The 12,510-nt window shown below is 30.5% G+C and overlaps 1 protein-coding gene and 1 long non-coding RNA gene across 2 annotated transcripts; both read right to left on the bottom strand.

Annotated features, from left to right (window-relative positions):
• Positions 1-358: 358 nt before the first annotated feature.
• On the bottom strand, positions 359-2,575 carry LOC141454082 (large ribosomal subunit protein uL16m-like). The gene is made up of 2 exons (XM_074127893.1): positions 1,860-2,575; positions 359-609 (listed from the first exon to the last, which is right to left on the bottom strand). The coding sequence occupies exons 1-2, from the start codon at positions 1,863-1,865 to the stop codon at positions 412-414; spliced, it is 204 nt and encodes a 67-aa protein (XP_073983994.1). The 5' UTR covers positions 1,866-2,575; the 3' UTR covers positions 359-411.
• Positions 2,576-5,884: 3,309 nt separating this feature from the next.
• Positions 5,885-12,510, bottom strand: LOC141454083 (uncharacterized). The gene is made up of 5 exons (XR_012458386.1): positions 12,043-12,510; positions 11,468-11,859; positions 9,343-9,636; positions 7,733-7,927; positions 5,885-6,222 (listed from the first exon to the last, which is right to left on the bottom strand). It is a non-coding gene; the product is annotated as an uncharacterized lncRNA (long non-coding RNA).

Raw genomic sequence — 12,510 nt, 5'->3', positions numbered from 1 at the left:
CTTTATATGAAGGTATTTTCATCTTCACCTTTCTTACAAGTAAACTGTGTTCATAATGTTGTCTATCCATGGCTTGTAATTGTAATTACACAGCTCTAGTTTTTATATTTAGTTTGTACCATTACCAAAATTCTACCATTCTAAAGAAAATCTTAAAATTTTCAAATGCTAAGCGAGAGCTAAAGTTATTCACCCAAAACATTTAATAATACGTCTCTGTCACTTTATTTTCTAATATCCTAGTACATGTGATGATTTTGTTACTTTTTTATGAATACTTTTACATTATATGTTCTTACTTTGTACAGATCTTAAGGAGTTTCAACAAATTACGCAAACAAATTAATGACATAAGTAACTTTATTTTTCTCAAACAAAAGAATGTACTACATACAAAACAATTCAATATATTTAAATATATTTGCCAAAATGGAAATGGTCTATTCTTCTGATCCATGACTGACAATTGCCCATATTATTCTTTATTAAATATTCAAAGGTGTAAGGGTTTAGATTATCTTCTTCGGCTTTCTCTTCAAGACGTCTCCTTTCTTCCAGGATTTCATGCGATACAGTTTCCGCTTTAAATGGTAAGAAGAAGCCTTTTACCTAGAAAGATTTTAAAAGGTCTAATTAAGATCTTTCTTAAGTTTCAATCATTGTTTATCATCAACCTTAAATTAAAACATTTGTTTTATCTGGATTAGGCTATTTGCTGGGACTAATGCAGAACTGTCCAAAGAATGTAGTATAGGATTGAGAATACTTCGGACCTTATCATAAGGACTCGTTCCTTCTACTGGCCTCAAAAATGTTCGCCTCAAGAAGCCTCTTTTCACGGTATTTTATTGCTTTAATTCCAACAATTACTTGATTAAATTCAAGCTAATTCTGCCATCATTATCTAACAGACTTACTTTGCTTACTTCGTCAAATGTACATTTTCCACCCAGTTCGATATTAATTCTATCCGCTAGTATGAGAAGGTATAAAGATCTGCTTCAGTTTTCGTTCGTCTTTTATTGTAATTATGATTACAAACAGATTCTAGTTAGAAGTGACCAACAAAATAATGAACTCTAGAAATTTAAAGTTGACAAGAATTTTGTAACAATATTCTTGAAATACTTACTGAACCGAAAACTATGCAAATCCTATTTTATAAATATTCCAAATCTGGAAATTCAATTTTCGAAATGACTTCGGTTTTAGTAGCAAATAATAAATTGTTTCTCACGATTAAAGAAACTCACTGGGATTCTGAAAATGATCTATGATGGAATGACAAGCTTATACAGCTCTCAATTTAATTCTATGTTATTTAGTCTAAGGATTATTTGTTGTTTTCATTTATTTTCAAATAATGTAATTAATTAGTTTTAAGAGACCAAAATTTTTGTCAGTTTATATAACAGAGTGACCAGAGTTATATGCTCCACCCACTTTTTTTTAACGGCGGGAAATGTCGAAAAAATCAAAAACACGTATTTAATCATTTTTAGACTAGTTTATTTTCAGTATCTCGAGATACAGGGGTTTAAAAAAATGGGCAATCACTAAAAATAAACTACACTAAAAATGATTAAATACGTGTTTTTTATTTTTTCGGAATTTTTAATTATATGTTATTTATGAATATAAAAGTAAAAATTAATAAAGAAAATTATTAGTTCAAAAGAAAGTTTCTATTCCATCAGAATCAGCTGGTAATCTAGAAGGCTGTAGTGGTTTCATTGCACATGGCCACTACTACGGCTGACCAGCTGACTTTCGTAGAGATCGTAGGAATGATTATAAAGAAAAAAGGATCAAAACTACTAAGATATTCTTCTGGACTGCAGTCCAATACTGATACCCACCTTCATAAGCTGGCGGCGGAGGAAAATACTTGATGCCACATATTTCAGACAACACGTAGAATGAGGTTTACCTGAAAACGTTTCTGATACAATCAACTTCAAGCTCCTCCGCTAAAACAGGTAAATAAAATTAAAATTTACATCTAATTTACCTAGAATAGATGAATTAAGGTTGGTCCAAGATCTATAAACAATAGCTATTTTTACAATTAAAGCAATTGATTTGTAACAGTTGATATATAAATTCACATTAAAATCTCTTATGAAAACTTAAATTTCACTCTAAAAAAGGTTCAAAATACGAAATTCAAATCCACCACATGGAGTTATAAACAAGTTAAATGCAACCTTCCTTAGATACGTATAAAGTTGTGGTCAAAGATGGAACTGCTCACAAAGAATTTTGTTAGTTTTTTAGAAAAGTAAAGTAAAAACTGTTACACAATCTATTGAACTGCCTCGACTGTTACTTTTGTTGAACATGGTTTGTTACTTTCACAGTTGACTGGTCAAAAACTTGGATTGTATTAATATCTTCTTACTCACATAGAGTTAATTGTCATAACTTATACGACACTGAAACAATTTACCAATCACTGGCGTTTTTAAAAAGCACTAAGACTAACCTTAAGACGTCTGATACAGTGAATTAAAAGAATTTCTTCTTCTATTTTCATATTTAAGTGAGTGTAACACGTAATAATTAGTATAATTGTATATTGTTCACAAACACTTAAATACTTCGTTATTTAAGACTGTATTTTTTTTTTATATTTTTAACTGTTATTTGCAAATTTTATTTCAATAATTTTTTGACAGTATTGTAGTCAAGTTCAGAGTAAAACGTAATCGCGATTCACGTCTACATTAGTCTCAAACAGATAAACGTCTATAGGTTAGTTTTAGTAATGGGTTTTATCGTGATTAAGATTCATTTAGATGCCGCATGATTGACGATTAATTTAGATTAGTCAATCAAGAGCAATTTACAAACAATTCAGTCATTAGTTGGACTTTTTTAATTATTTAAATTAATCATTAGCCTTAATTGTGATTTAATCATTTATTTATTACTTTTGGTGACTCTCTAGACCTTTGTATGTTCGCCTTACTCTCACATTTGAACAAGTTGACGACTCACGAGACTTGTATAGTACTACCTTACATTCAAATTTAATTATGTTGGCGACTCACTAGATCTCTGTAGGACTCACCTTACTCTCATTATTTAACCATGTTAAATGTAGATTATGTGTGTTATTATACTTTTCCAATGAAATTAATTTTATTCATATGGAATAATGTGTTTTTTGGAATTATATTTCATTATAATTGAATGAAAAGATCAAGGTTTTTATAAAAAAAAGATCAAATCTTTAGTTTAATCACAGTCTTCTTTATTTAATTTGTATAATATACATAAATTGTTACAGATGTTTTTCTCGAGGTAATGCTAGGTAATACCTAAACATTTTAACATAAACATAAGTCAACATTTTAATTATTTCAATTACAATAAGTACTAATGATTTTCAGATTAGACCCTGATGATACCCAGAGTACTGCCTGCAAAACTATCCATCAATGGAAGCCCAAGTGAAAAAGGACGTAAAACATCAATCCAATGTGAATACATCAACAAACATTGGATAGGAATCTATAAAAAAAAGGTAATTTTCTTATCATTGTCACTTTTCCCTTTAATTTTTCACTTTTACTTTAATATCCACCAAGCTCTCGTTACAATTCTATTACTTTTTCTTACCCATAATAATTACAATGTGTTACGATCAAGTAGAATGTTATTCAGAGAGGATGTATTGAAACATTTCTCTTGAAAAATTGCTAAAAACTAAAAACTCTGTAATAAATAAAAGACTGCTATAGCAGCTGGTATGGAGCAATCTGTACTTCGACAGAAATCGTGGGGTACTACCTTTCCAATTGTCAACGAATCCAGTCTCCCCCATCAAAAATCTTTAGGAATATAGTATATGCTCTTCGGTTCGCATTGATCTTACCATTCATAATGTCCTCAAAATGTTATGTCCTCTATCTGGCGAAATCCTGTTTTCCCGATTTTATTTTATTGTTTTGATAAAGCTCTTACACTCTTCTCTTACATTTTATAATACTTAACATGTATAATATTGAAGAATTGCTTCATTATTATGTTGATGAAGAACTCTTATATTTGAAGAAAATTTCAATACGTAAGTTATAAAATGCTTAGGTTATGCCGTGAGAAATTCATGGTTGCTCCCACTAGAGTTCGTTAGTGATACTTATTAGTGTATGGACTGAACTATTTTCATTTCTTGTAATTTTATTGCAACATGGAGCATCTTAAAATTTCATTGTTAATGTGTACTGCTTCAATTGTCCGTTTGCAGTTCTTCTGGTCTCCCTTAAGAGAGAAATGCTCCTTTTTTTATTTCAAGAGAGTTTTTGGTCATTTACTCTAAAAATAATTTGTTGATATTTCTTTTTAATATTTTTGAGATTTAAAATAAAGTTTCTATTCAATTTAGTGTATCAAGAACTTCCTAATGTTTATTTGCTGAATTCTATTCTGAATAAGTAGTTGTTATCTCAATAATTTCCAGGATATTTAACACATATTTCTTTTCCTAGTGGAAATCTGCCATAAAACCTAATCCAACGAGCCAATCTTTTGTGGCAGCACAATATTCGTGTGCAATTAGTGACCAGTCGCAAATAAGCATCAGGAGTATTTAGAGGTAAGTCAATGCGTAGTGTTTTTATAGCTCATAACAGGAATATTTGTTTTATTCCTGACCGGTTACAGAACCAGTCAGTAAGATTTTGTCGTTTGATAGAAACACTAAAACTTTAAAATTCTTGACATCTAATTGATGAATTAATTTTTTATTATTTTTAGCTGTAAAAACGTAATCGCGATTCGCAACTAAATTAGTCACAAGCTGATTAACGTCTAATGAAAATGTTATGGTTTTTTTTAAAGAAAAAATCAATTCTTTAGTTCAATTACAATCCTCTTTATTTAATCTTTTTAATATACATAAATTGTTATAGATCTTTTTCTTAATGCTAGGTGAAACTTCTTACATTTTAATTATTTCAATTACAATAATTAATGTTGATTTTCAGAATTAATACTGGTCATACCAAGAGTACTGCCTGCAAATTATCCATCAATGGAAGGCCAAGCGAAAAAGTCGTAAAGCATGAATCCAATGTGAATGTGTCAACAAACATTTCTTATCTAGTCTAGTCTAACATTCATCACCTCTCTCCCAAAGAATCATGATGTTGGGTAATAATGGTAAGGGAGATGTCGCTTCGACGGTCGGGAGAACAACTATTCTCTAGATTAGAGAGGTAAACTGGAGTCTATGTAAAATAAGTAGTATCCAACGTCGGGTCAAAGAGTTCGCAGTTATTCTTAACTCCTAAAGACGCTACCTGAGAGAGAATAATGAAGCTAATGTTCTACAAAAATAAGGAAACTTTAAGTGCAAAATTGGTTGAAAAACAAGTAAGTTCTTAATCTTATATAAAATTGCATGTGCATGACAGGAACACCTCCAAGTTCACTAGTTTTCTGTACACAATATTTCTATGCATTATAAAGTATAAATGATAAATCCCTTTTAGCTTCTACTTTTTATTCTTCATATTGCTTCCCTTCCTCTGGAGTCTTTAAGTTTAATTATTTATATTTCACAGAAAAATTAAGATGTTTAATACAATTTTTCCTCCTACGTATTCGATAAATTATCAGATTTTTCTCTTAAAATTATGTATAAAAGGGATAATGTGTTTGTCACATTCCTTCCTAATTTCACCATTTCATTTCTATTCTTATGTTTTGAAATATATTTAGCTGTTATTTTCAAGTTTTATTTCTATAATAACTTTTAGTCGGTATTGTAGTCAGGTTCAGATTGTGGTAACACGTAATCGCGATTCATGACTAAATTAGCCACAAGTAGATGAACGTCTAATGAAAATGTTATGGTTTTTTTTAAAGAAAAAATCAATTCTTTAGTTTAATCACAGTCTTCTTTATTAACTTTTATCACATACATAAATTGTTATAGATGTTTTTCTCGGGCTTCTTAACATGCTAGGAGAAACTCCTTACAACATTTAAATTATTTTAATCACAATGAATAATGATTCTTTAGGTAAAACTCAGTAAACATTTTAAATAATTGAATTACAATAAATATTGTTGATTTTCAGAATTAATACTGCTGATACCAGAGTACTGGCTGCAAAACTGTTCATCAATGAAAGCCCAAGTGAAGAAGGCGTCAGTCATCAATTCACAGACATCAATCCAATGTGAATGTGTCAACAAACATTGGTTAGGAATCTATAAAATAAGGTAAGTAATTATTATACGTAATATGCATGATTTTAACACAATTAAAAATTGCATGTTTAAAAAAAATATGTTTCTGGATAAAAAAGTCTTAAAAAATTATTTTATTTATTTTTGTATTTATTCTGGTAAATAATATAAAAAAAAGTAAAAATAAAACGAAAAAATTAATAATATTTTATAAATACAGTTCAAAATGATGAAAAAATAAAAAAGATAACCTAAAAGGAAGGTTACAGAGTCTAGGGAGTGGTAGAAGTAAAAAAGGTAACCTAGAGGGAAGGTTAAACAATGGCCGACAGTGGCGTGAGAGTGTGGAAGAGCAACAAACAGTCAGTCAGCTGGGCGATCTAGGAGGCTACCGATCAGGTGAGTTTATTGGCCGCCATCTTGCTCTGGGAGGCTATATAACTAAGTTCGCTGGAAGGGCGGGGCAGGGTGGGGAGAACCGTCGAAGCGACAACATCTCCTCACCATGATTTTTGAGAGAGAGGTGATGGATGGAACCGTCGAAGCGACAACATCTCCTCACCATGATTCTTTGAGAGAGAGGTGATGGATGGAACCGTCGAAGCGACAACATCTCCCAACACCATGATTCTTTGAAAGAGAGGTGATGGATGTTAGACTAGACTAGATAAGAGATATGTTTCGAGAGCGACGAGCGATCTACCCCCCTGCATCATTCAAGTCGTACTGACGAGAATTTGTGCTGCTGCCGTATATATAAGGAAGGTTACACCACTGCTACCTAGTGGCAACTTCTGGAACTATTTTCTCACCTGTCTGATAAGTGGCGCCCTCTGACGGATTTTTTTGAAACTATTTTCTCACCTGGCCTGTTAAGTGGCGCCCTCTGGCGGATTTTTTTGGAACTAATTTTATTTTTACCTAAATTCATTATTTTTAAACATTATACACAATTTTTTAATGTCTTTTTTGCATGCTTTTTTAAATATGTAAGAAAATAAATAAAGACAGTTATTAATAGCAAAGGTTTTTCTTTATTCTGGCAACATCCTCTTTTCCGTATTGAAGAAAATTTCAGCAAGCAAATCAAGAAGCAATCCTGAGGTGATGTTATAGCATTTTATTGTTGAACTAAACCTTTTTTAAAGGAAATTCAACTTTTAGAATTAACTTTTTGTTTTGTTTCAACTAACGTAATATATTCAATTTTCTCTTTTAAAAAGAAGGTTTAATTTAGTTGAAAATTATTGAATAAAGACTGCAGAAGTTGCATGCTACTGCATTATATTTGATATAGAATTTATCATTCAAATTGAAACAAATATGATTGAAAATAGCTATTTATTATTACAAAAATGATTAAATTATTTTTTTGATAAACGTAAATTACAAAATCAAATATTCAAGAAAGCTTTATTTAAAACCTTTCGACAAAAATATTAATTCAAACGAAAAGATCTAATTTATCGTAAAAAAGATCTTACTTTTTTAATAAAATGCTATGAACATAATAAATAACAAATAAGCCTACCTGAAGGATAACCGCTTCACAGATAGTGTGGTTGGTAGATTTCCTCGGGTTGTTTGTCAGCAAAAGTAATAGATGCAAATCACTTCAACTTCTTTGTGGGCGTACTGCTCAGTATGAAGAAAGGCCCCTAAAGGTGTAAACTTCAGATGAAAGGTGAGCTTAACTGAGCTGTTAGTCTTCATATGGATGAAAGCACTAGATAAAGAGAAAAAATATTATATTAAAACCTCAGTAACTTATTCGAATTTAATTCACACCTAATAGATTGTTATAGACACTGTAGAATTATTATTTTGTTACCCTAAATCTATTTTTAAGCAGTTTAAATCTGTTTCTGTTAAATTTAACCATTTTACATTCACTTTCCAGGGGAAATGGTCTAATTTGGAGCAAAGTGAATTAAAATTAGATCTACCATGCTGGATAATACAGCTAATTTATTCATCTTTAAACGCATGCTTTTTTGGTATTATCACCGGTTTTGGGCTTTTACACATCATAAGAAGTTGATTAATTTAATTTTAATTACACTCACTACACTTGGAGATACCAAAATATGGTGATATATGTGAGGTAAGTTGCCTCACAAAATAAGTAAAATAACAATAGGGATAATCATTTTTCGAAGCTGAGCATTACTTGGCTGCAACATGGCATTGTTAGAAAGCAATGGTTAAATAAAGACAAAAAGCTCCTGACTGCAGTTTCTATTACTGTATTTCAGCAGGCTATTAAACGAAATATAAACTGTAACTTATTCTAAAACAATAAAAATTATGCTATCTAATAGATTCTGCATTTTCATTGACATTAATTACCTATGCTTTGTGCAATAAAACAAGATATTTTAGGATACATAATTTATAAAAAAAATTTAAGCTATCTATGAGACCAAAATAATGGAAACTATAAAAAAAGGTTTATATCTAATAATTATAATCAAGCAAAACAATTGTAAACAATTTAAATAAAAGTTAACTTCATTATATTTACTGGGTTTAAAAAAGTTCTTAAAATCACTATTAAGTTTTTCTATAATAAAAGAAAAATATCATTTTGAACGAAACTGATTTGACTGTTACTTTGTAATTTCTAAAAATTGAAATCGTATAATAATAATTTCTCATTAAAAAAGGGGTGCCAAAAGTAACTGCATGTGCTTTCTAGCGGCGACTGCTAGAACTAAGTTTGCCTTTAGTTTTAGCAGTCGACACTAGATAGCGCAGCATTCACATTTGTAAACTTTTTAATTTGAATTGTTTCAATTATTTTATAATTTTGCAGTGTGAACTATACATTTTCATTTCTACTTTTAGGAATGTCAATATAGGATATACTCTAAATGGATTTTTTTAAAGATTTATTCGGGATAAAATAATTAATCTCAAAGTTCCCACGTTCAAATTGTGGAAATCATAAAAATGACTACAATACTATCATCAGGAGCTAATAATTTACAAATTCCGTACTACTATTTTAAATACACGTAAATATATTTCGCATACCCGGCGAGAAAAATTAAAATTTCCAAAATCTATATTGATCATTTCCAGCCTACAGGGTAACAACTCATGCAAAAATGGAAAATTTAATTATCTTAAGGTACTTACCAAGTAGTTGTAGATTTAAATGAAGGAGGTGTCTATAAATCCATAGTGCTCTGCAACCTAGCCGATCTGAACTTCCTCTGCATATTCAGTATCTGTCGTCATTTACTTGAAGATATTGAGTAAATCCGGTAATATGTGGAAATAGTAAAAAAGTAAAGTAAAAAGTAATAGATGCAAATCACTTCAACTTCTTTGTGGGCGTACTGCTCAGTATGAAGAAAGGCCCCTAAAGGTGATAACTTCAGATGAAAGGTGAGCTTAACTAGGCTGTTAGTCTTCATGTGGATGAAAGTACTAGATAAAGAGAAAAAATATTATACTAAAAACCTCAGTAACTTATTCGAATTTAATTCACACCTAATAGATTGTTATAGACACTGTAGAATTATTATTTTGTTACCCTAAACCTATTTTTAAGCAGTTTAAATCTGTTTCTGTTAAATTTAACCATTTTACATTCACTTTCCTGGGGAAATGGTCTAATTTGGAGCAAAGTGAATTAAAATTAGATCTACCATGCTGGATAATATAGCTAATTTATTCATCTTTAAACGCATGCTTTTTTGGTATTAACACCGGCATTGGGCTTACATCATAAGAAGTGAATAGTCTGTCAGGTAAGGTACACATTTCAGAGTAACAAAAAGATAAGTCGTTTGAATTTAATGAGAACATTGTGAAGAACAATGACAGAAAGAATTAATAAATATAAGTCAGACGAAGTATAATTCTAAACTACTGAAAACCAAAGAAATGCTCAACTTAAGCAGTCAAAAACACCGCAGAAGGAAGTCGAAAAGACGCCCTATCAATTGCCCAATTACTTGATCTTATTAAACAAAGCAACAAATTTAAGCAATTCAAGCACCAAAAGCAGTCTCTAGTTCCTTTAAACGTTCTGTACAATATTAAATCTGTGAACTAGTCGTAGAAATATGTTAAAGGTGCAAATTTTTATAATTACTCCTTCTAACATTGCAGTTTAACAATTCGTTCGTCCAGAATTGGTTTTTTTGATTTTTGAAAACTAACGACTATGTCTGCGCTGCTTCTATCACTACGAGAACGAAGAGTTTACAAAGTAAATATTTCCTGTGAGATGAAGTTAATGATTTTACTTAAACTCTTTTAAGCAGTTCGTTAACGAGTGTAGGGTTGCGCCAAAATATCAAGAGTTAAACAATAACATGGATATAACTAAGCAGTTAGAGATTAACGTTTTTGTGGAATAGTTCCTAAAATTAAAATGGAACAGAATATTTACTTGACGGTCTAATCAGAAATAAGCAGGCAATTGATTTAAAATATTGGGAAGAAGAATATACAACGAAACCTAATATATGGCGAAATTCTACTTCAAAATTTGACAAGAACTAATTGCTAACACCGATTAAATAGGTTGGACTACCATTTATTGTATGAGTGAGGTATTCTTAATGTTTAAGAGTTAATGGGAAAAAGATTGAGAGAGATATCTGAAGGGCAATTAAAACCAAAATGTGGATCGAATAAGAACCTTAAGAATTATAAATTTTAAAATATGATAACAATCCGAAACCCGCCACATATATGTAAGATTACTCTATAACTGTCTAAAAGTTATTCAATCACCAGATTAGGTTACATTTAAGAGTTAGGTAACGGGTAAGATCATTATAGAATAGAGAAACTGTGATAACTATTGAAGAAAAAAGAGAAGGAAAGTTAATGAGCATAAGAGAATAACCACAAGAGAAGGATAAATTAACAGTTTAAAAAGATAATTTGGTAAAAAACAGGAGAACGCACAAAGCAAGAAAGATCAATTGGTACGAATAATTTTGCAATTCTAAATCACGAAAATGTTTTCTAAAACTATCATTCAAGGCACAACCGAGGAAACCACAATCATGGAGGGCCAAGGATATCATGCTCAATACTAAAATTATTATTTATTCGCATTCTCATGAGTTTCCTAAATGGAAGAAACCTTGAGAGAAAATCAAAGAGATTTGCTGGCACCTACAGGTATTATGCAATCGTTGATTGCGTTACTGTTGAACTAATTTTATAGTAATGGATTTACCAAAAGAGTTACTCGTTCACTACAATATTGACTATCAGTATTAGCGAAAAAAGTACTTACATAATACAAGAGTTATCCTTATTGTTGAACCAAGATGCTGCTACGTCTTGCGTAGTACAGACGAATTCATTCACTAATAACATTTAGACCATCCTCTTATGATCTCAACTAATTAACCTTTCGGAGGTCGCTTATTTTATTCACAATTCTTTGCATTGAAAATGCACACATATATTCGGCGAAATGCATGGAAGTGCAACGTGGACTGTACGTTCGCTTTGTATCACTGCTATTCCAAACCTTTTTTGTCATCATTGCTTTGGTTATGAAACGTTTATATAAATAAAGCTGTGTGACTTTTGAAGAGTGAATTGTATCATATGATCAGCAAGTTTATTTTTGAGTTTCCTGTTAATACTGTGCATCATAAATTTTGTTACTTGAATGAGATACTGAAAAATAAAAGATTGAATACGAAAACAGTTACGTGGAAATGCGTTCTGAAGATAGAATAATGAACTAGTTATTTGTTGTAAAGAAATTGAACATTAAGTTTTTTTGGTTAACGATTAAGAATAAAAGTACACAAATAAATAAATTAAACAGCATCCACAAAACATTTTGTGTCTACTCACCTTAGTCCGGCGAAACGCTAAAATTGCTCAGGCAGAACTTGTAACTTTGTATTCTTTAATGATCAAGAACATTTTAGTTTTGATCTTTATACATAGCAATGAAGTATTATATTGATTTAAGTTGACTACATTAATCTTGTATTTTACTTGGTAACTATTTCTTAAATGTTTACTTTCATCTTTCGATTTTCGTGTTTGTAATATATGTAAAAACAAAACAAGCATTAATATTTTTGTTAAATCATTTCTTTTTGTTCCCATAATAAACTTGAATTTTATTTGGTCAAGTGTTGAAACATTTCAGCGAGTACTTAGAATAATTCTATCGGATATAAACGATCTAAACTAACATTTTTTAAACGGCGACCTCCGCGAGGAATAAAGAATAGCTGGTAAAGAAACACTTGTCACATTGTATACGCACGTACACTCTCCTATAGTGACTTTTATAACCATAAAGTAACCTAC

Source organism: Rhodnius prolixus, unplaced genomic scaffold (assembly GCF_049639745.1).
Source record: "Rhodnius prolixus isolate KJV_2025 unplaced genomic scaffold, Rpr scaffold_9, whole genome shotgun sequence".
In the NCBI taxonomy this organism is placed as follows: domain Eukaryota; kingdom Metazoa; phylum Arthropoda; class Insecta; order Hemiptera; family Reduviidae; genus Rhodnius; species Rhodnius prolixus.
The sequence above is the reverse complement of the archived record's forward strand: the minus strand, read 5'-3'. Positions and strand labels throughout refer to the sequence as shown.